The sequence below is a fragment of the Symphalangus syndactylus genome, chromosome 3 (assembly GCF_028878055.3).
Source record: "Symphalangus syndactylus isolate Jambi chromosome 3, NHGRI_mSymSyn1-v2.1_pri, whole genome shotgun sequence".
Lineage (NCBI taxonomy): Eukaryota > Metazoa > Chordata > Mammalia > Primates > Hylobatidae > Symphalangus > Symphalangus syndactylus.
Window position 1 is genome coordinate 37,979,597 of NC_072425.2, and position 22,857 is coordinate 38,002,453.

The 22,857-nt window shown below is 38.4% G+C and overlaps 1 protein-coding gene across 10 annotated transcripts in view; it reads right to left on the reverse strand.

Annotated features, from left to right (window-relative positions):
• Positions 1–815: 815 nt before the first annotated feature.
• Positions 816–22,857, reverse strand: part of ZNF462 (zinc finger protein 462) — a 152,641-nt gene continuing 130,599 nt past the window's right edge. For 7 of the 10 annotated variants that reach the window (XM_063636156.1, XM_055271582.2, XM_055271583.2 and 4 more), the window contains 3 exons: positions 11,059–11,191; positions 4,798–4,921; positions 2,329–3,639 (listed from right to left, as the gene is read on the reverse strand). In XM_063636156.1, the coding sequence (XP_063492226.1) occupies positions 3,432–3,639; positions 4,798–4,921; positions 11,059–11,191 (465 nt within the window). In that variant the 3' untranslated portion in view covers positions 2,329–3,431. Of the gene's footprint in view, positions 3,640–4,754; positions 4,922–11,058; positions 11,192–22,857 lie in introns of all 10 variants that reach the window. The other 3 variants (XM_055271585.2, XM_055271588.2, XM_055271587.1) reach the window with 2 other exon arrangements.

Here is a 22,857-nt window from a genome sequence, read left to right on the forward strand (position 1 = left end):
GTGAAGTCCATTAAGTCACTTTCTCTCCTTTCTGAAAACTTACAGGACAAACTTCTCAACCTGCAGTCCTTAGAAAAGGTTGAGTATCTCTTGAGTACTTGAATATAAAATGTTACTCAGAATGTGAGCTTATTGATTGATAGGGATGGAGAGGAGGAAGGGTTTAGAACCAAGTTTTTAGAATGAACACTGAACAAATGATCCCGGAGCCATACTTCTAACACTGGTAGAGGCAGATAGTGCAATTCAGCTCTGAGTTAATAATTAATGCTGTTGATTTTAATTTACTTTTCTTCTAGGTTTCAGGACTATTAATTTTTCCGTTGATTTATAACAGGGTAGCTCAAAGAATAAGTTAATGGTGATAATTATGGCTGCAGGATGTTCAGTAAGAGTTTGTGGTGCAGCCTTTCATAAGGAAGGAGGGCAACACTGAAATAGATCCTGTGCAGTGGGTGTGACTCGCAGTTCAAGTGACTGTGCTTGTGGATTCAGGGTCCCAGATGATGTTTAATCACGGGTGCTTCCTCCTTCTGAAGTTCACACATCACTTTGATTCACATTTTTGATGAAAAGTATTCCTTCCCTAAAACTCCCTCAGTTGGTGATGAATACCTGAGGCAGAAATATTAACATTTGAAAATCCCAGCTCAACCTCAACCTCACCTCAGCTTTACCTTTGCTTTCCGTACCTGTGTAGATTCAATGACTTAAAATATCTCGTATACAAGCATTGAAAGGTAGTGCTGTAATATTTCTAGATTTCATATCTGTAGTCGTATCTGTAAATGATTTACAACAGATGCACATAGACACATGTGAAAAAAATTCTTTATTAATTTCTCACATTTCATTACAAAATGTATGTTGCAAACAACTTGAATAACCTACTTGTGGTTTTTTTGTTTTGTTTTTGTTTTTTTTTTGTTTTGTTTTTAAACCCTTGGCTTCAAGGACTCAGGGTCTCCCTATCTTTTATGAAGTATTGGGAAACACTGAATACTGGAGTCAATAGGTTATCATTTTGCTATTTATTTTCTTCTCTCAAGCTCTGAAAAAAATGTCCTCTGTATAAATTAAACAACAACAAAAAATGTTGTAAATTCTATGTCATTACAGTCAACAGAATTATAATAATGCATCCAAAATGTGCGGCCACAAAATATCAGGTATATGTTTGAAAAAGAAAAAAAGGACATTCTAGCCTTGTTAAAAGGATAATGGTCCCATATTTTTATTAACAGGTTAGCAAAACAAAATCCAATGGATTACAATATTTACATGTTATTTGAAAAATAAAGTAGTGATAAAAGCATGTCACAATTATTTTCTTTTTTTTTTTCCTTTTTCTTTCTTTTTTTGTTTGTTTTTTGGTAACCATTACAAACACCCAATCCAGGTATGGAACTGTTTAATACATTTGAAATGAGGCCAATTAAAAACAAATATAGACACAAAATGAATCTTTGTCTGGATAGTTCACACTTTCCCCATTTTCTGGTTTCCACGTGATGGCCCCCATCCCTTAAAAAAATTAAATTAAAACAAACATCCTACAAATAAAAATTCTTAACAGTAAGAAAATAAAAGAAGAACATGCTTTTCAAGTAAGCACTTATTCCACAAATGCAACATCTTTCCATGGATTTTATTTGAAGCTGTGTGGGACACTGTCATCTCAGCAATTCCCCTTCCCTTTCTTCCCTCCCACCCTCCCACAACCCTTCCAAGTAAAAAAAAACAAAACAAAACATGAAAATCAAAGGACTCACACGTGCACACATGCACACACACACTCATACACGCACACACACATCCAAGCACACACACACACACACACGGGCTTCTAAAACCTAGGCTTCAAGAAAAGTTCTTTTCTATTTTTTGGAACGAAACCCTTTGTTCACAATCAGAACATATTATAAATGTAGGCTTAGATTTAGTCTAAGCTGCTCCCTCCTGAAAAAGCCGATATGGGGGACAGAGCAGCTGGCAGCTAGATTTAAAAAAAAAAAAAAAAAGAAAGAAAGAAAGTAGTTCTCCAGGCTCCTTGTAGGATATACGTTATTTCTTGTCCACTCTCACCAAAGGGACGGGATACTAGTACACCCCCTCGTCCCCTAAATAAATGAAAACCCCCCGCAAAACACAATGCCAGCAGAAACAAAACACAGATTTTAAAATCACACACAAAAGCCAGCCAATCCTAACAGAAATTATTTGTGAGACGGATAATGCGTGAATTTGACAGGCAACAAAAGGGTGAGGAGGACCTCCTCGTCTGGCCCACAAGCTGCATAGCTGTGCCGAAAGTTTGGTTCTTTAGTTAAATTAAAAAAAAAAAAAAAAAAAAGAAAGTTAACTTCTTTGTTATTTCCATGTTTAAAATAAAAACATTCCTATTCACAAAAAACTAAATCTCCCTTGCCCCGAAATTAAAACAACAATAACAACACACACACGAAAAACAATTCATATGAAAAACTGAATTGTGCTGTGTTTGTAACACTCAAATTGATAGAAAATAAACACGTGGCAAACATAACTCCACAATCACCTTAAAATTAGCTCACATGAATCTACCAAATTCTAAATTATAGTTGAACACTAATAAACAGCTTACCTGGAATAAAGGATGACAATTCACAAACAGTTATCTAATAATTAAAGTCTGTTTCTTTTTTTTGTTTTGTTTTTTACTAAAATAATTAAAAAAATCACAGTATTTTAAGAAATAAAACCCACATGGGGATTTTAAGCACAATTTGTGTTCCTTTCTTTAAAACTCTTTTTTTTTTCTCCATTCACCATCTTGCCCAGCAGTTCTCTCTACATTTAACCACAACGACGACAGGTAGTACTGACAAATGCAGAGAGTTCCCTTGGTTAAGATTGAGGTACTAGGAAACAGGTGACTGTTTTATGCAAAGCAGTTTTTTTTTTGTTTTGTTTTCTGTTTTTTGTTTTTTGTTTTTTTTTCCCAAAGCGGCTGCAGTTAGGTCTTGAAAAAGCTTAAGGTATTAAAACTAGAAAAACGCACCAAAAGTTGTGCGTCAAAAAGTTGCTCCCCAATGAGAAGTCTTCTACTGTCATGGAGCTTCTGTTTCCACATACTGTCCAAGACCACCACAGGGTGCACCGTACCCTTGGGAGGTGCTTCCATATTCCGCAACAAATGAAACTTCCATGATGAAGATCCGGAAGAAAAGATGTAGTGATGGAAAAGGAGCCACATATTCCAACCATTTAAATAACTTTAATTTACATACTCACTCACACAGGTACCAGTGCTTTGAAAATAGATTGTTCAGTCCTAAAAAGCAGCTTTGTTCTGTCTTCTCTTTTCTGTCCCTCCCTTCTCAGCCCAAGCCAGCCCTCCCACTTTTTCATCACTGTTCAAGTAAGGTTTGATTAAGAATTTCACCAAACGCTTATTCTTTTTTGGCCTCTGCATTCTCCAGGAGAGATTTGTCAGCAGTTACTACACAGATGGCTACTGTTTCATTCTTTAGGGAAAAGTCTATCCCAATGGCCTCGTCATCTTCCTTTTCCTCTATGGAGGGCATTTTAACACTGTTCTCCATGATCTCTTTTGGGTGGATTTCTTCTCTGCTCATCTGTTTGGTGTCATTCAATGCCCTGGAAAAACATTTATCGAAGAGACAGATGAATATAGTATATATATATATTTCTCTTTTTAAACAAATAAATAATAAAAACCCTCAAGTGTCTTTATTTTCCTGATCCTCAAAAAGCCTTGGGGTTTCCTTTGAACAAATGCCATGGGTGTATGACAAAATACCAAGTGATTCATCCCTGCTATGTTTCGCTTAAGTCATATATTTCTGTATCTTAAGGATTTGAACTTACAGAAGTATCCATTATTATACTATATATTGATTATACCATGTTTTGTTTCTAGACAAGTGTAATCATTTTATGTCACTTCCTCTACTGGGTCATAAGTGGTAACAGCAAGAATTGTCTTATGCTCAAAGTCATCAGCTGAACCCAGAAGCTTGGAGATTGGTTATATTTATTAAGTCTAAAAGAGTAACTCAGGTACTAACGATTTATTTGTCAGGTCCTGAAACAAATCACGAAAACAAACTAAAAGCAAAAACCTGAAGATGGAACCCATGTCTCGGGAAGCTTGGTTATATTCTCTGAGGTCTAGACCCTTGAGGCTTCAGGGACCAAGCTTCAGGCTTCATATCACCACACGAGCCATGTTTCCTCCTGAAAAGACCACATCCTAGGTTCTCTCTGCGTCTGATGGACTAACGTGCCTTGTTGAGGGGCTGATTTTATGTTCAGGGATCTCATAAGTATTTTACAAGTATGCTCTCACCTACCTGGGAGGCAGGAAGAAGCTGGCTCTGTCCCCGAGGCAGTACATGGGAATGTTCAGGGCCACTCAGGGAATGATCAGTCACAGAGGCAGGAACAGAAGCCAGATCTTTTGACCTCGATTCACGTTCTATTATAGAATGTCATGCTAATGAAAACTAAAGGGATATTGGCTGGAGAAAACACTATACTTCTGCACATGGGCTTGAGCAGGACTGGTCATTCATAAAGATGATTTTTTTCCTTATTTGACTTGCGGCTGGGTGACCATTTTAAAAAACAACAGAAAAGGAGAAACTTGGTTCCTCACCATTGCCTCTCCTCCCATGGCCCAGAAATGTGACACAGAGAGGTGTACATACTGTCAGGGGAACCAAAACAAGAGCCCCTCCCTCCCTCCCTACCTCTTGCTTTGGACAAAGGCATCCTTGAGATGGCCCGACTTACATGCCGTGTCTCAGCACATGTCTTTCCCACTCAGAGCCCTGTGAAAATGCCCGTCCACAAAATTCACATGGAAAACGCTTCTCAGTGTTAATAACAGCCCCGTGGTCAGAAAACCTCATCAGCTCTGCAAAGAGAAAGCAGAAGTGTTACCTGTGTGCTGTGGGAATCAGCAGAATAGGTAAGTCAGCATTCATCAGGATACCCTCTCTCCTGCCTTCACTGATAAAGCCATGTGGTGAAAGCAATTTCCAGATTCCTTACTTTTTCTTAGGTTTCCCCCTTAGGGCATTTCTTGAATAGCTTTTGAGAACTGTTTCTGGTTCTTGGGCCCCAAGACCTCATTTCTCCTTACCTCCCCAATGCTTCTATCACAAAATCTGGGTCTTTCTTGACTGAAGAGCCCCTTGCCCGAGATTCCAAAGGAATCTGAGCATTATTTTTTCTGATTTATTCTCTCCCTTGTGTGATGATTTCTATCAGTGCCTCACAGGTTAGCCTCTATTCATTTCCTTTTTGACACAGGTTTATCTTTGTTCACTGAAAAGAACATAGGCTACCGAAAGCCCTGGACCAGGTTATGTGTTGTGGACCTCAGGGTTTCTACTTGTTCCAAGTAAGGCTGAAGGCTCATGACTTGTGGTCATCCATCATAGATATTATAATCAATACCTTACAGGGCGGTTATGTGCACTGAATGAGATCTGCAAGCGAAGAATCTACCATGAACATTTATCTGGATGAGTGGGAACCAGTATGTGAACACATGTCCCCTGCTATTGAGAGATCCTGGCCAGCTGCCTGGCACCTACCCCTCAATTGGTGGTATTCATGAATACGGGGATATGCAGACATTTCTGGACGGTCTGTTGTAAACATCAAATATTGACTTAGTTGTTTTGTTTCCTCCATGGTACTAGGCACATGGTAGAAGTCTGATAAATGTGGATTGGCTGTTTAACTGTTTTCAGGCCACGTCTCCTGGCAAACTCAAAGATAAGAGCTTACATAGCCATTGTGTTAGCCTGAGTTCCTAGCCCATATGTATTTCATTATACCACAGAGGGCCAAGTCTTCATGTGGGTAATAAACAGCAGGACCTTGCCAGTTCTGCAGCCATGTTGCAAAGTGAGGGCATTGCACAGGGAAGTGTTGATGATCTTTACACTCTGATCACTCTGGTCCACACATACAAGACATTACAGGAAGATGCCTCCTGGTTGAAATGCCCCATCTAATAAGATTCTCAGGACGATGTTAACAGGATGGGGGGCTCTGTGATGCCTTAATCTCCAGCACAAACAGCTATGTGACTGGGGCCAGTTTTAACAAAAGATGAAACATTTTCTCACAAATTAAGAAGATCACCACACAAGCCATTAAAAATAATTGCACAGACTATCTTCCTTGATTCTTTTCATTGGAAATGAGACAGCACCATCTGCTCTGCGCATTAATTCCTTAGCAGGGATTATCTTGGGCAAGAAATCAACAGAATGCCTTCCTGACTCCTCCCCAACTGCATAATGAGAGGGGGGTGGGCAGGATTCTGCTTGGGTTAATTTTGATTTCTTCATGCCTGGATTCTTCTCTTTCAAATCTTCCCTGAGCTTCCTAGGCAGGACCTGCAGTGTGTCCATATTCAGTCCAGCACTTGCACTTAGAAAGGAGGTAGGGAGTGGGGTGGCTGCGAGGCTGTGAACCCCCTAAACTGAGGGTGTCTGATAAAAGTCTAAATTGCCAACAAGAGGAATAATGTTCCTGGTACACTTGCTTCTTTACCCTTAATCTGTAAACAGGAAACCAGTCATCTGTCCTTTCCAATGGCACATACTAAGTTCCATCCTCAAAGGAGGAGGCCACTGGGCACTGGCCACACTTCCTAGAGCTCTCCACCAGCCTGAGAGCTGTGCGTAAGCCACCTCCTGCCCTCTGCTCCTAGAAGCTGGGATGTCTGGCAGAAACACCCGAGGCTATTGTGTGTATTTCTTTTTCTTGCCAAGAATATACCTAGATGGTGGAAAGTTGATTCTTGGTCTATTCAAAGGAGATGGGACAAAGGAGGCTGCTCTTTCAAGGATCAGCGAGGGGGAAGGGAAGGTTTAGGCTTGTAATTCCCATTAACGTGACTGGAAGTTACTCATGTAAATCCCCCACCCTCTGAGAGGAATACGTGCTTCTCCACCCTGAGGGCTTTTTTTTTTTCCCCATGTGGTTAAAGCTCATGAATGTGGACACTATACTTTTTCCAGTGAGAAGAGGAGACCCTAAAGTTCTTTCCAGCCAAACCACTCCAGTGTAATGCCACACTGCCAAGTAAAAGGGGGCTGCCAAGTAGGGTAAAATGAGGAGGTCTGCCTGGTATACCACACACATCTCCATCACCATCTTTTAAATTCGAGTTTTCTTTCTTTCCTTTTCTTTTTTATAAGGAGTCATAGGGGAGCAGAAGCCTAGAAAGGTATTTTGCTTTTATAATGCTTATAACCTTTGAAATCACACATGCTCAGCTTTAGAGATTAAAAAGCCATAATAATATCCAATGAGAAATAGTTTATTTCCAGAGGAGAAAAGGCAAGGCCACAGAGCATCATGAAGAAAAAGGAGTCTTTCTGTCAAAAGTATCCTCTCCCAGAAAACGCCGGTAATAGTGCAGAGATGTTAAGATATCATTGTGAAGAACATACTCATGAAGTTGTTTGAAAAAGAAAAAAAAAAAAAAGCCATGCTTCTCCGATCACAACCATTTTCCTTGTAAGAAATGGATTAATACAGCCTCTACTAATAAAAGTAATAACTTTATAAGAACAATCAACCTATATGGTAAGGATGTTTTATTTGTCCATGTATTTTTCAGGTTAATTACAGGCACAGGGTTTTTGAAAGGGTAGTGTACCTTGGCTGTCATTTCCTGCTGACTGTCTTGGTAAGGGGTTCAAGAGCCAAACTGGGGCCCCCTTCGCAAACCCATAGTCTTTAGCCCTGGCATCATGGTAGGAGGGTGAGTGCAAGTCAGGAAAAGGAACAGGGAACACCTTAGAGGGAAGTAGCCCACCAATAGGCTTCCTTAATATTTGCAGACAGAACAAGCAGAAAACACAAAGAAATTCTACAAAACTGCTCCTTAGAGCAAGGTCCCAAGGGCCACTGAATCCACAGATTTCAGGGTCAGGTCCCCTTCAATGAAGATTACACTACTCGAGGCACTGGGAAAGTGGTGTGTAGGGTTAAGAAGAGGGCTTGCCTTTGGAGCCAGAAGATGTAAATTTGAATTGAATTTGATCTCCAGGGTTTATATTTTCTGTTGTTGTTTGTTTGTTTTGTTTTTTACTTTGAACATGCTCTTAAATTTCCTGGGTCCTTATTTTCTCATTTGTGAAATCACAAAAATAACACCTACATTGCAGGCTTATCATTTATTAGGTGATTGCTATATTCTAGGAACTGGGTGAAGGTCTTGTGTGTTATCTCATTTAATCTTTACAACAACCCGTGGAACCACACTCTGGATAGCCAAAGCAATCTTAAACAAACAGAACAAAGTTGGAGGCACCACCCTACCTGAGTTCAAAATTGACTACAAAACTATAGTAATCAAAACAGCATGGTACTGGCATTAAAAACAGATACGCAGACCAACAGAACAGAAAAGAGAGCCCAGAAATAAATCCACACATTCATGGTCCATCGGTTTTCAACAAAGGTGCCAAGAACACATAATGGGGAAAGGGCAGTCTCTTCAATAAATGGTATTGGAACAGGTGGATATCCACATGCAGAAGAATGAAATTAGATCCTTACCTCACACCAGATAAAAAATCATCTCAAAATGAATTAAAAACTTGAATATAAGACCTAAAACTATAAAACTACTAGACAAAAACAAAGGGGAAAAAGCTCCATGACATTGGTCTGGGCAATGATTTTTTGGATATTACCTCAAAAGCATGGGCAACAAAAGGAAAAACAGATAAACAGAATTACTTCAAACTAAACAGCTTCTGCACAGCCAAGGAAACAATCAACATAGTAATAGACAACCTATGGAATGAGTGAAAATATTTGCAAACCGTACATCTGATAAGGAATTAATACCCATGCTATATTAGAAAATCAAGCAACTCAATAGAAAATCATCTGATTAAAAAATGGCAAAGGATCTGAGTAGACATTTCTCAAAAGAAGACATACAAATGGCCAGCAGGCATATGAAAAAATGTTCAACATCACTAATCATCAGGGAAATGCAAATTAAACCACAATGAGCTATCACTTCACACCTGTTATGAGGCTATTATCAAAAAGAGTAAAGATAACATGCTAGAGAGAATGTGGAGATAAGGGAACTCCTGTTGCACTGTTGGTGGGACTGCAAATTAGTACAGCCGTTATGGAAACAGCATGGAGGTTCCTCAACCAATTAAAAGTAGAACTACCACATTGACCTAGCAATCCCACTCCTAGGTATATCCAAAGGAAATGAAAGCAGGATATTGAAGAAATATCTGCACTCTCACGTTCACTGCAGGGTTATTCATAATAACCAAGATAAGTAATCAAGCTAGATGTCCATCAATAAATGAGTGGATAAAGAAAATGTGGTATATACGCACATGAAATACTATTCACCATTAAAAAATATGAAATCCTGTCATTTGTGACAACATAGATAAACTTGTAGAACACTACATTAAGTGAAATGAGACAGGCACAGAGAGGCAGGCACAAATACTGCATGATCTCACTTGTATGGGGAATCTAGAAAAGTCAAAGACATATAAGCAGAGAGTAGAATGGTGGTTACCAGTGGCTCAGGGTTTGGGGAGATATTGTTCAAAGGATACAAAATTTCAGTCAGATAGGAAGAATAAGCTCAAGAGATCTAATGTACAACACAGTGACTACAGTTAATAACAACATACTGTATACCTGACAATTGCTGAGAGAGTAGATTCTAAGTGTTCTCACCATAAAAAATGACAAGTATGTGAGGTAATGCATATGTTAATGAGCTTGATTTAATTTTCCACAATGTATATGTATTTTGAAACATGTTGTTCATCATAAATATATACAATTTTTATCAATTAAAATAATTAAAAAAAAATTTAAAAAGTCCAAAATCTGAAGTCTTAAAGTTAAAAAAAATCTTTTCAACAATCTTAGGAGGGAGGTGATATTATTCTCATTATTATGATTGTGATTGTTTCACAGATGATGAATGTACAAGGAAATACAATAATTTACCCCAAGCCATCTAGACAGTAAGTAGCAGAACTGGAAACCAAATTCAGGCAGGCTAAATGTACAGTCCTCTCTAGTCATGAGATTAAAGAAAAATGTTATATAAAAACCACCAGCAGTGAGGCTAGCACATAATGATGCTCAGTAATGGCAACTAGTACTATTCTCATCTCTGGGTCAATATCTGCAATGTTGATTTCTGATGTTTATGTTATCCACGTGCTTTTGATATATCTGCAATAACTAAAGTAACATATCTCAACCTATATTCTTGTATGTATAGTCTGGGGTTTTCCACAATATTCCATGTTGAACAATATAGAAAACCAACTCTGAATCACATAAATGTATATCTACAACTAAATATACTTTTGAAAACTTTTTAATTTGAAATAATTATAGACTCACAGGAAGTTAGAAAAATAGTACCAAAGTCCCACAAAACCTTCCCCAGTGTATTCTGTAAATACATAGTTGAATGAAAGAGGTGGTCTCTCTTTCTCTCTCTTTACAAAGCAAGTCAGAGCACAAAGGGGGTTAAGAAAAGGGCCACGCAGAGGGACATCAGGGGGTAGGGGCTCAAGTTCTTTGCACCACCCTCCCCTACAGTTCCAGCAGTGTGTGCCCCAGCAGCAATTTTAAATATGCATTCAACTGGAAGTTCATTCTCATTCCTCTAGAGCTCTACAGTGTCATCCATCTTGCTGTCTGCTTGTCCTTATTCTGAAGATTCCCTAGATACCAGTTTTCCTTATTAAAAACAAATCACTGCCATCTATTTTTCAACAAATATATATGTATAATCAGGGAGAAAATGTCTGTTTTCCTTGGCATTTCTATAGCTGGTAATAGTTTACAAAGACACAGCTCTTGATGTGTTTCCTAAGTCAGTCTGTTCTGCTACTTAACTAAGAAGGATCATTCCTTCTGTTACTCCTACAACAACCTCCTGCCTCCCTTCTGTCTCACTATGGACATGCCAGATGCCATCTGGGATTGGGAGGGCAGGATGAGACTAACCTCTGTCTTCAGCCTTGCTGTTCATTTCTTCTTCTTTGTCCTCATCATCACTGCTGGAGCTCTCCATTTTCTCCTTCATCTGTTCCAGCTGATCCAAGTTAACCCGTCCAACCAGCTCAAAGTTACGGCTTACCTGAAAAAGGCCCAAACAAATGATGGAATGATAAACTGCAGACCAAATGGGGTTCTCCCTGATGGAGAGATCTTTCTAACATCATTTTCCTGTGACTGTGGTTTTGCAACCAGGACCAAACAACTCCGGGGCCTAAGAGGTCTTTTTCTTCGTTTTGACTCTTTTGGAGATGGAGCTGCCCTTTGCTCCCACATTCCATCATTTTCACTGGAACTTTTGTACACTGGACCTTCATTACCAAACTTGTGAAGAAACGTGAGCTATAGTATGCAGGAGACCAAAAGTAAAATGAAGCCTAGAGTATAGAGTAAATATCCAAAACACACTCTTTTTGTAGTTGAATTCAGAGGTGTAACTCTCATAAAAACCCAAGTTTCAAATACTTCTGCAGGTGAAGAAGTTCTGCAAGCATGCCGACCACTAGCAATGAGACACAGTACAACCTTCTTTGCCATGATCCCATCAACCAGGGTGTTGCGGGGTGTCCCAGCTTAGGCCAGATGACAGCCACCTGATCCTTAACTCTAGTTTAAATGGAAGATAATATTATTACTGTTAGTGTGACTGCTGTTTTTGAAGCTGACCAGAGCCTATGTGTCAAGGCTGGGATTATCTGAGAAAAACCTAGATGACTAACCCCTAAAAGCCCTTTAAAAGTGTTAATTATGGCTGGTTTTTATTTATGTAAAATGTGGTCAGAATAATGTGGGAATCCAAGCTTTCTTCAAAGTATCATTGGAGGGATACAAAAATCTACACTAAGAAAAGTCTTTAATGATTTTTCCATTTTGGGTTCTCAGATCAATGGCAGCACAAAATTTACCTTCATCATGAATCGATTTTCAGAGCCTCTCCAGTTGCATGCATAGAACGATCAGGCATGACAAGCTGGTGCAGGACTAAAGTCAAAAAATTGCCATGGGCTACGCCTTCTATGTAAGGTGTTATGCTCCCCTTGTTGGAGGCCTGGGGAGGGGACACACAAGATGAACGAGACCTGGTTCTGGCCTCCAGAGGCTCACAGTTAAGTTGAAGAGGGAAGACAGACATCATTAATTAGATTCCAAGGCCGACTTCCCTAGCTGCCACAGTAGAGACAGAGTGTGACGATGAGGACACAGGAGAGGAAAGAGATAATTTACAAGACAATTCCAAAATAGTCTCTGGGACCAGACTGGAACAAAGATTTGCTGAACGCCACCAATTCCATGTGCTTGGCAGATGGGAACATCATCATCGACTGTGACAAATGTAAAGAGCCTCAGAGTACCAGGCCTTAGACACTGAGACTGAATACTGTCCCAACAACATCCTGTAAGAGATAGGTAGCATTCAGGAGGAGGAGAACTCAGGGAAAAACCTCTTTTAAAACAGGAGAAACAATACACTGATCTATCTATAACAATGAAATCCATGAAATTAGTTAACTTTGAAAACAACTCAACATGGGGGTGGACAAGACGCAGACAACAATGCCAACGCTAAACAAGCAGGGAAGGCAACTTCTTGTTTTTCTCAATTAAAAAAACTATAAAAATTAAGGGACTAAGGCAAGATGAGAAAGAGGTCAATTCCGAATCCCGATTTCTCTTTCTTCCCTTCTAAGTCCACAGTAACGGTTTCCAAAGGACTTTCGCTTGTAGCACCTTACTAACTAGGGCTTTAATATTTTCATTGATTTCCTTTTATGACATAAGAGCAAAAAGGGATAGCACAAGAACATGCTCTTTGAAGTCAGACAGACCTGAGTTCAAGTTTAGGATTTGCCATTAACCACTAGATTCTGGATAAATCACTCAGTATATGTCCTTGATATCTTTATTTGTAAAAGGAGGTCAGCATAGTGCTTGAAACACAACAGTCCCCCAAAATGTAATTTCCTTCCCCTTTCTGGGAATGTGAGCCTTTTCTAGTTTTGGCTCCTGGGAATGCTTACAACAAGCATTGTAAATGCATATTTACGAAGTTATGTTTAGCCACAAAGTCTACATTTTAGCCAAATAGCATTCATGACAAATATTTGAATAAAAAGTTTTCTGGCTTGCTAGTTTTTCAGGAAAAGTAGGCAAGGTTCCAATTTGCCTAATTTTTAAACATATTTGAAGAAAAGTATTTTTAAGTGACTAGCACATAAAAGGCAGCCTTTCCTGGGTCACTTTCTCCTGCACTTCTCACCATTAGTAATCAGGGAAACTATAAATACGTGTAAAGGACATGAGGGGTGGGCTGTCACCAGGAAACAAATAATGAAACCAAGGAGACCAAAGAAGAATCCTCAAACATCTGCTTTAATCCAGTTGTTTTAATTAATTCATTCATTCATCAAGGATTCCTGGAGGGGCTGGCTTGCTGTGTGCCAGCCTCTGGGGTCCACACTGGAACCCCTGCTTCTTTTGGAGCTCTTGGTGACAGAAGGAGATCTGTCACCAAACCAAATGTTATTTTTTCCCCCCCTCATTCTGAGTTTTTTTGAAGACTGTATTTGTCCATTTTCCCAGCACCATCATCCCTTCACTGGAAAACTGTTAACATTTTAAATTCTGCATGATTTTAAAATAGTACATGACATTTTCACAGTATGATGTTCATCCCAGGCTAACCCAGGATTTATTTGGTCCTGAAGATTTCTAAAATCTTTGCTAGTCAATTAAAAGATTTAAAAATGAGAACTAAGATTTTTGCCATGTAATTAGAAGATTTTAAAATAAAAACTCTTTATTGTTTTGGGTTATGAAGGTATTTGCAATCCCCAAGCCATCTATCCAAATATTAATCCTAACACAAAAGGAAGACTCTTTTCTGCATTCCTGAGCCCATTATCATCTTTTACCTGGACTACTGCCAGCCCCTTCCCCTCCCATGTTGGTCTCCCAGCACCTACTCTTGTCCCTTCTTATACCTGATTCTTTAGTGTGGTCAGAGCAATCTTTAACAAAATGTAAATCTCTTCATGTCAGTCTCTGCTTGCCCTGAGGATGAAATACAGATTTCTTACTGTCGTTTACACGGCGGGCTCTCATGTTATTCTGGCCCATCTTCTCCAGGCTTCCCCTTGCTCCCACCACCCTGAACTTACTGAGGTCCTGGAATATGTCAGGCCCTCGAGGAGTCTGTGCCTCTACCATCTCACCTGTCTGAAACTCTTATGCCTGCTGGCTTCATGTGTTGAGTCCTTAATCTAGTCCCACTTCTGTCACTTCTTCTGGGAGACCTTCCCTAAACTCCTCCTGTGTTGGATATCCTTGCTCCACGTGTTCACAGCATTCTGCACCCCGCCTTCAAGAGCACACCCCATTCAGTAATGAATTGTTTATGGCCTGCCCCTCCCCAGTCCAACTATAAACTTTGAGGACAGACTTGCTGTGAGTCTTACTTACAGCTGAACCCCCACTGGCCAGCACAGTGTCTAGATTAAGAGAGGGTGTTATTCTCACCTCCTGGCTACTGGATATCTTCATTTTCACTTAAAATAGTTTCTTTTATATAAACATTCACAAAAAATTTATGAAAATAAGAAAAACTCATTTAAAGTCCAACTACCTATACATAATAACTGTTAATGAATTAATGTATTTCTGTATTCCTGTTCTCTATCTGTAGATTATTTACACTGCTGTTATCATTTTAAAACAAACAAGTATATATCCAACTTTTTCATGTCTGGCATAGCGTACGCATCATTCTCTGAATAAATAAAATTTTTAATGACTACATAGCATTTCGTCAAGTGGACATATGATAGTTTACTTGACTGTTCATTCCCGTGTGAATTTACGGTGGATCATTTCTGGCTTTTCACAATTAAAAATGCTTGTTACAAAAAGTAATAAACCTTATTGTATTTAAGCCTTTCTTTCATGCTTAGTTTTAATTTTATAGGCTATATTTCCAGATGTGAAATTACATGGTCAAAATCAAAGGGTATAGACTTTATAAAAGTTCCCATATATTTTGAACTGATTACACTACTTTTGGGGCCCAGAGATTGGTGGGTATTTGAATAACTCCTTGATGATGCAGATCACATATCGAGAGAAACACATTTGTTTCCTCTAAAGATGAGAAGCAGTTTATTATCATTTCCCCAAAGGCCCACAACAAAGGGAGAAGGAGCAAGTTTAAGAGTTTGAGATTTAGAACCCAGCTCCTTCCAGGCTCCTTCTGCAGACGAAAGAAGCCATATATGTTCTTGAAGGGTGGATTGTTCAGATACATAATAATTCAGACTAGAAACCTATATGCAGATCTTTATTTCTGTGAAAGCTATCTGTGAATGCCCATTCACTCAAGGTCCCCTGTGAAGGCCACTAACCCAGAGTTTGGTGACGTCATCTGTCTAATGAGAATGTGAGATGAAGGCTGGGTGCGGTGGTTCACACCTGTAATCCCAGCACTTTGGGAGGCTGAGATGAGTCGATCACTTGAGGTCAGGAGTTTGAGACCAGTCTGGCCAACATGGTGAAACCCCGTCTCTACTAAAAATACAAAAATTAGCCAGGCGTGGTGGCGGGTGCCTGTAATCCCAGCTACTTGAGAGGCTGAGGCAAGAGAATTGCTTAAACCCAGGAAGTGGAGGTTGCACTGAGCCAAGATCATGCCACTGCACTCCAGCCTGGGTGACAGAGCAAGACTTGGTCTCAATAAATAAATAAATAAATAAATAAATAAATAAATAAATAAAAAAAATAAAATAAAAGTGAGATGAGGTGTCACATGTTTCATCCCTTAACACTGAAGTGAGGACACTGCAAAACCACTTCCACATTTGTCTATTTGTTGGCTTTTAACTATTCAGCAAAATGGTTTAGATCTGGTCTTAGCATGTATTTCTTCTGGCATATTCTAAGGTGATAATAATTATATGTGATTTATAAATATTATCAAGTTGAATATGCATTTTCATATTGTATTAGGGTAGCAAACCCAGTCTGATAGAAGACTGATATAAATGTGCTTGCTAATGGCAGAGTGGAACTGGAACCCTTGTCTTCAGATTACATTGCAAGCATCAAATAGGACAGATTGAGATTGAGCAAGTCCACTTAATGTTTCCAGAATTTTTAACTTTAAGGTTGCCCCTCTTACTTAACATTTGTACCTTCAAAAAGAGGCACCCAACCAGGATGCTCATATTACCTAATACTGCATGTTGATGTTAAAAAGAATGTGCAGTGCTGTGAAGATTTTGAATGACTTATAACACAGGCTGGTAAACTTTTTGTGTAAAGGGCCAGATAAGTAAATATTTTAGGCTTTCTGGACTCTATAGTCTTTGTTACAACTATTCAACTGCTGTTGTAGCTCAGAAGCAACCATAAACAATAAGTCAATGGATGAGCATGGCTGTATTCCAATAAAGCTTTATTTAGGGAAAGTGAAATCTGAATTTCATATTTCACATTACAATTTTTTGATACTTTTTCAATCATTAAAACACGTCAAGACCATCCTTAGAGAGTGGACCATACAGAAAAGGAGGTGGGCTAGATTTGGTCCATGCACCATAGTTTGCCAACCCCTAACTTACCAAGTGGTCTACTCAACAGACAGATCTTCTTTGCCTGTCCTTAAAAATCAGAATGGGAATGAGGGAAAGAAAACAGTGGGAGAAAGATTCAGCAAAGTATTGTCTCTACAATTTCTTACAGCAAGATGGTCAAAAGTGCAGGTAAAAAAATCTTGAATTCTTAGATAAGAGCACCTCAATTAGACTTCTTGTAAAAGCTTCAAGGAAGGATATTCAAAGTTTGTCCATACCGTCCCAAATGGTAGAATGTCTGTTTTCCATGGCTGAATAATATTCTACTGTGTGTTTATGTACCACTTTTTAAAAAATTCATCCATCAGTGGATAGTTAGGCTGCTTCCATGTCTTGGCTATTCTATTGTGAATACTGTTGCAGGGAACATGGGAGTGCAGTAGCTCTTTGAGACACTGATTTTGTTTCCTTTAGTTAAATATCCAGAAGTGGGATTGCTGTATCATATGGTAGTTCTATCTTTAATTTTCTGAGGAGCTTTCAGACTGTTTTCTCTAATGGCTCTCCCAATTTACATCCCTATCAACAGTGCCCAAGGGTTCCCCTTTTTTTCACATATATCAGACCATCACATTGTACACCTTACATATATACAATTTCATTTATCAATTATACCTCAATAAAGCTGGGGGGGGCAGGAAAGAAAGGAAAGATATTCAGCCAACCAAACCAGTTAGGCAGTATTAAAGTTCTATGGAGCCAGAGTCATGAAACTATATTTGTTGTGCACTGTGCTCCTCTCCAATTTTAAAACTACCTCTTATCAAGCAAGTAACATGCTGAATTGTGTTTCTTTGTTTAAACTTGTCTCACCTAGTTGCTTATAAACTCTTCTAGGGTAGCAACCATTTCTTATTTAGCTTTATAGGCTCAGTGCAGTCATCCACTTGACACACAATAAATGCTATTTGAATTTACCAGTAACATGAAAACCCATGAGAGATCATAAAGTATAAAGACTTCATAATATTGCCATAAGATCAACCTACAGAATGGGAGAAAATTCTTACAATCTACCCATCTGACAAAGGGCTAATATCCAGAATCTACAAAGAACTTAAACAAATTTACAAGAAAAAGTCAAACAACCCCATCAAAAAGTGGGCAAAGGATGTGAACAGACACTTCTCAAAAGAAGACATTTATGCAGCCAACAGACACGTGAAAAAATGCTCATCATCACTGGCCATCAGAGAAATGCAAATCAAAACCACAGTGAGATACTATCTCACACCAGTTAGAATGGCCATCATTAAAAAGTCAGGAAACAACAGGTGCTGGAGAGGATGTGGAGAAATAGGAACACTTTTACACTGTTGGTGGGACTGTAAACTAGTTCAACCATTGTGGAAGACAGTGTGGCGATTCCTCAAGGATCTAGAACTAGAAATACCATTTGACCCAGCCATCCCATTACTGGGTATATACCCAAAGGATTATAAATCATGCTGCTATAAAGACACATGCACACGTATGTTTATTGCAGCACTATTCACAATAGCAAAGACTTGGAACCAACCCAAATGTCCATCAATGATAGACTGGATTAAGAAAATGTGGCACATATGCACCATGGAATACTATGCAGCCATAAAAAAGGATGAGTTCATGTCCTTTGTAGGGACATGGATGAGGCTGGAAACCATCATTCTGAGCAAACTATCACAAGGACAGAAAACCAAACACTGCATTTTCTCACTTATAGGTGGAAATTGAAAAATGAGAACACTTGGACACAGGGTGGGGAACATCACACACTGGGGCCTGTTTTGGGGTGGGGGCAGGCGGAAGGGATAGCATTAGGAGATATACCTAATGCAAATGACGAGTTAATGGGTGCAGCACACCAACATGGCACATGTATACCTATGTGACAAACCTGCATTGTGCCCATGTACCCTAGAACTTAAAGTATAATAATAATAAAAAAATTGCCATAAGATTTGCATCCCATGAAATAAAGTTGCTTGTTAATGAGAGAATAAAAGTGGGCACTTTCTAAATGATTTTGTTTCAATACTTACCAAATATCTATTATGTGCTACAAATGCCCCCAGTAGTTTTTACGTGTATCACTTATACCTCATGACCATTGTGTAGTAAATGTGTTGCCTTCTATATTTGTAGATGAAGATCACAAAACAGGTAAATGATGAAGCCAGGATTAGTTAGGACTCAGATCTCCAGATGACACAGCTCAAGCTTTTCCCATTATAACGCAAATCATCTGCAGAAATGCAAAATTACTCACAAAATATGTCAAAACTACCATGGCTATACTGGCTGAACACAGGAAGGAGAAAGAAAAAGTATTAACAATAACGTTATGTTGCAAAATGTGATGGGATAGAACAGTAGTAGCATCCTTTCCGAATTTTTTTCAAAATAAAAGCCTAAGAATATTAAAAACAAAGGATCATAGAGTACCCAGAAGGATGTAGAGCACAGAAGTCAAGAAAGATATCTACTTTCTTTTGCAATCACTGTGTCACAATCAGAAAACATATTTCCGTACCCAGAAGGATGTAGAGCACAGAAGTCAAGAAAGATATCTACTTTCTTTTGCAATCACTGTGTCACAATCAGAAAACATATTTCCACCATACCTAACTTAGCAAAAGTCCAGACAAAATCACCTATTTGGAGAAACTCAGCATAACTTCAGACACAAGTACTCAAGGAAGCTAGGTGAAAGACGTAATTAAGAAAGGCTCAGAGCCTTGTGGCTGGCCAGTTAAGCAGCTGTCAATCTCCTGGACCCAAAATACAGAGGGAAAAGATGCTAATGGATGCTGCCACATTTTGCTTATTTGAACAAGATACTTACTTATTTGAACAAGATACTTAAAATTTCATATTTGAAAAATTGATTTCATTTATTGATTTATTTAAAAAACAACTCCTGAGGCTTTACTGTATGCTGGGCACTAGGTTAGATTTTGAAAGAAAGGTGAGATAAATAAATCTGCCTTAAGAAAGGAAGGAGAAAAGTTCTATGGAAGCTTTGAAGCTGGGACAAAGAATTTTGACTGGGGAGTTTAGTGGATGGTTTCGAAGGTACAGGTAAAGAACATCTTCAAATGTCTATTTGAGAAATACTGTTTAAGGTTTTGCCAGACACACCCCTCTGAAAAATGGTCACACCTCTTGCTTATCTAATTCTGGTTTCTCTGTCCTCTACAACACACGGAAGAGACAGAGCTATGGTTAACAAATTAAGAAGCAGAACTACATGAGGGAAAACAGAAACGAAACGGCATAGTCTTCTAGAGAAGCCTTCAGCTTGCAGAAATCATTGTTGTTGATAAAGCTAAAGTTGCTAGCATTTAGTTCAGAAATAAAAAGCAATCCAAAAAAAATGCAGCCAAAGGTGTGTTTTATGATTTGGGAAAAATTCTTATGATTTATTTGGGAAGAATCTTTGGAGAAAGATTCTTCATTTATTTCTCATTTCCTTTTCTGGAAACAAATGTCCTAAGTGACTTTTTTGGCCACTGTGGATTTCACTAGTCCAAAAAACTGAGCAATTTTATTAGAATAACTAAAATGTTGATGATTCCTTCTGAGCTTAATGTTTTGCTGTTTTCCCCAAACTGGCGAAAAGTAAGATACGAGTTTCTTAAGAGTTCAACTGCCTGAGGCTCCATTTATATAAAAAATTAAAAACATTTCAAAGTAAATTCAATTAGTGAATGTGTACTGCCTGAATAGACTATCCTTCTAAATTTAATATACTGAACATGACAATTTTATGAGCAGACCAAGTTAGAGATAATATATTTTTATGTTCCTTAAACTAGCAAAGAGACTTCAGAACCATAAAGAACACTAACAAGGTATTGCATATAAACTTTCTTTTAAAAAAAAGTGTGTGTATTTTTTAAATGTGAGAAGTGCAAGGTTTGTTTTTCTTCATGACTTTAAGGTTCCTAAAGATGTTATCTTAGGCTGGGCACAGTGGCTCACACCTGCAATTCCTGTACTTTGGGAAGCCAAGGTGGGAGGATTGCGTGAGCCTAGGAGTTTGAAGCTGCAGTGAGCTATGATTGTGCCATTGCACCTCAGCCTGGGCAACAGAGCAAGATCCTGACTCAAAAAAGAAAAAATGTTGTCTTCATCTTTCAACAGTATTGCTAATAAAGGGCATTACTGATAAATAATTCACTATATGTGTTGGGGGGTACAATGTCGGGGGACAGAGAATGCAGGGAGTGAAGGAAGGGAGAGGGAAGTAAAGGGGAGGGGGAGGGGAGGGAGAAACTACCCTAGTCAACCTTCTAGAGGACCCACTGAGATTAAAAACAGACAGGGAGTCACAGGATAAAAAAATAAAATTTCAAATAACCTGCACTGTTTACTGTAGATCCTAAGAGATTACAAGTGATGCCTTGCTCACTAGTAACAAAGATAACGATCTAGGAGGAAAGATTGTGTTTATCACCTATAAAATGAGGGTTCTGATGGTTATCCCTTTTGCACTCTGGCTTCTGAGGATAAACATGCAGCCTAAATCAACTGCACTGGAGATTTTGGTTCTTAAAAGGAATGATATATTTGACTTTAAGGACCTTTCTTGCTGGTACCAGGATTCTGTCCCATCTGTGAATGATATAGTCTGACATCTTTATAGATGTTCCTGAGGTTTACAACCTTTGCAGGCAGAATTCAGAAGTCCAGTTTCGAATGTTCAGTTCTTTTTAACGAAATCCTTTAACTGAAAATACAGTCTACGTGTCTTATAGTTCATTCTATAGATTCTCCCCACCACACAAATCACCTAATGCTATTTGTAGAAGAATATAATGAGCAATGCACTGTTTTACTGGGAAAAAAAGTGAATTCCTGTTTGGAACCAATTGCTAAGTCTATTCCACATTAATCCGGATCTTGAGTATCTTGTTGATATAGCTGTTCTCAGGATGAACGTCATAAAAAGACTACAGGAAATTAACATTTATTGAAGACCTACTGTATGTTGGGTTATGGGAAACTTGCATCTGTTTTAGGTATTGAGGTATAATTTACCTACCATAAAATTTATTATAAGTAAACAATTCAGTGATGTTTAAGAACACTCTCATCACTCTGAGAAGCTCCTTCATATCCTTTGTAATCAATCCCTGCTCCCATCTTCCAGGCCCAAGTAACCTCTTCGCTGCTTCCTGTCTCTATCATGTTGCCTTTTCTAGAAATTTCATATAAACAGAATCATAAAATACATATAGTCTCTTGTGTCTAGCTTCTGTCCACGTAACATTTTTTGGATTCCTCAGTGCTGTTAAATGTATCAGTAGCTCATTCTTTTTCATCGCTGAGTAGTACTCCATTGCATGGATATGCCATATTTTATTTATCCATCCATTTTATGTGAAGGTAGGACAGGTCAGATGGCAAGTGTACGTTTAACTTATAAACAAATGCCAAACTGCTCCAAAGTGGCTACGCTATTTTACATTCCAATCAGCAATGTATGAGATTCCAGTTTGTCTACATACTTTCCAACACTTTGATACTATCAGCCTTCTTAATTTTAGCCAAGCTAGCTAGTGGTCGGGGAGTAGAATCTTATTATTGTCTTAATTTATATTTCCCAAGTGGTGAATCAAGTTGAACATCTTTTCATGTGCTTATTTGCCATTTGTATATCTATCTTCTTTGGTAAGGTGTCTATTCAAATCTTGTGCTCATTTTTAACTGAATTGCTTATCTTCTTATTGTTGAGTTGTAAGATTTCTTTAAGTATTTTGGTTAAAGCCCTTTGTTAGATAATTACTTTGCAAATATTTGCTTCTAGTCTGTTGCTTGCCTTTTCATTTTCTTAATGGTGTCTTCTTTTTTCTTTCAGTTGTCCATAACTTTTGCATCATACATAAAATTTTTTTCCCTAACCCAGGATGATAAAATCTTCTATTATTCTTCTAAAAGTGTTATAATTTTAGCTCACATATTTAAGCTTATGGTCCATTTTGATTGTTTTTTTTGTGTGTGTGTAGAGTGCTGTAAAGGTCTAGGGTCATAATTTGCATACACAAATCCAATTGTTTCAGCACCATTTAAAAAAAAAATCATCCTTTCCCTATTACCGTAACACCTTTTATGAAAATCAACTGATCACATATATAAGGGT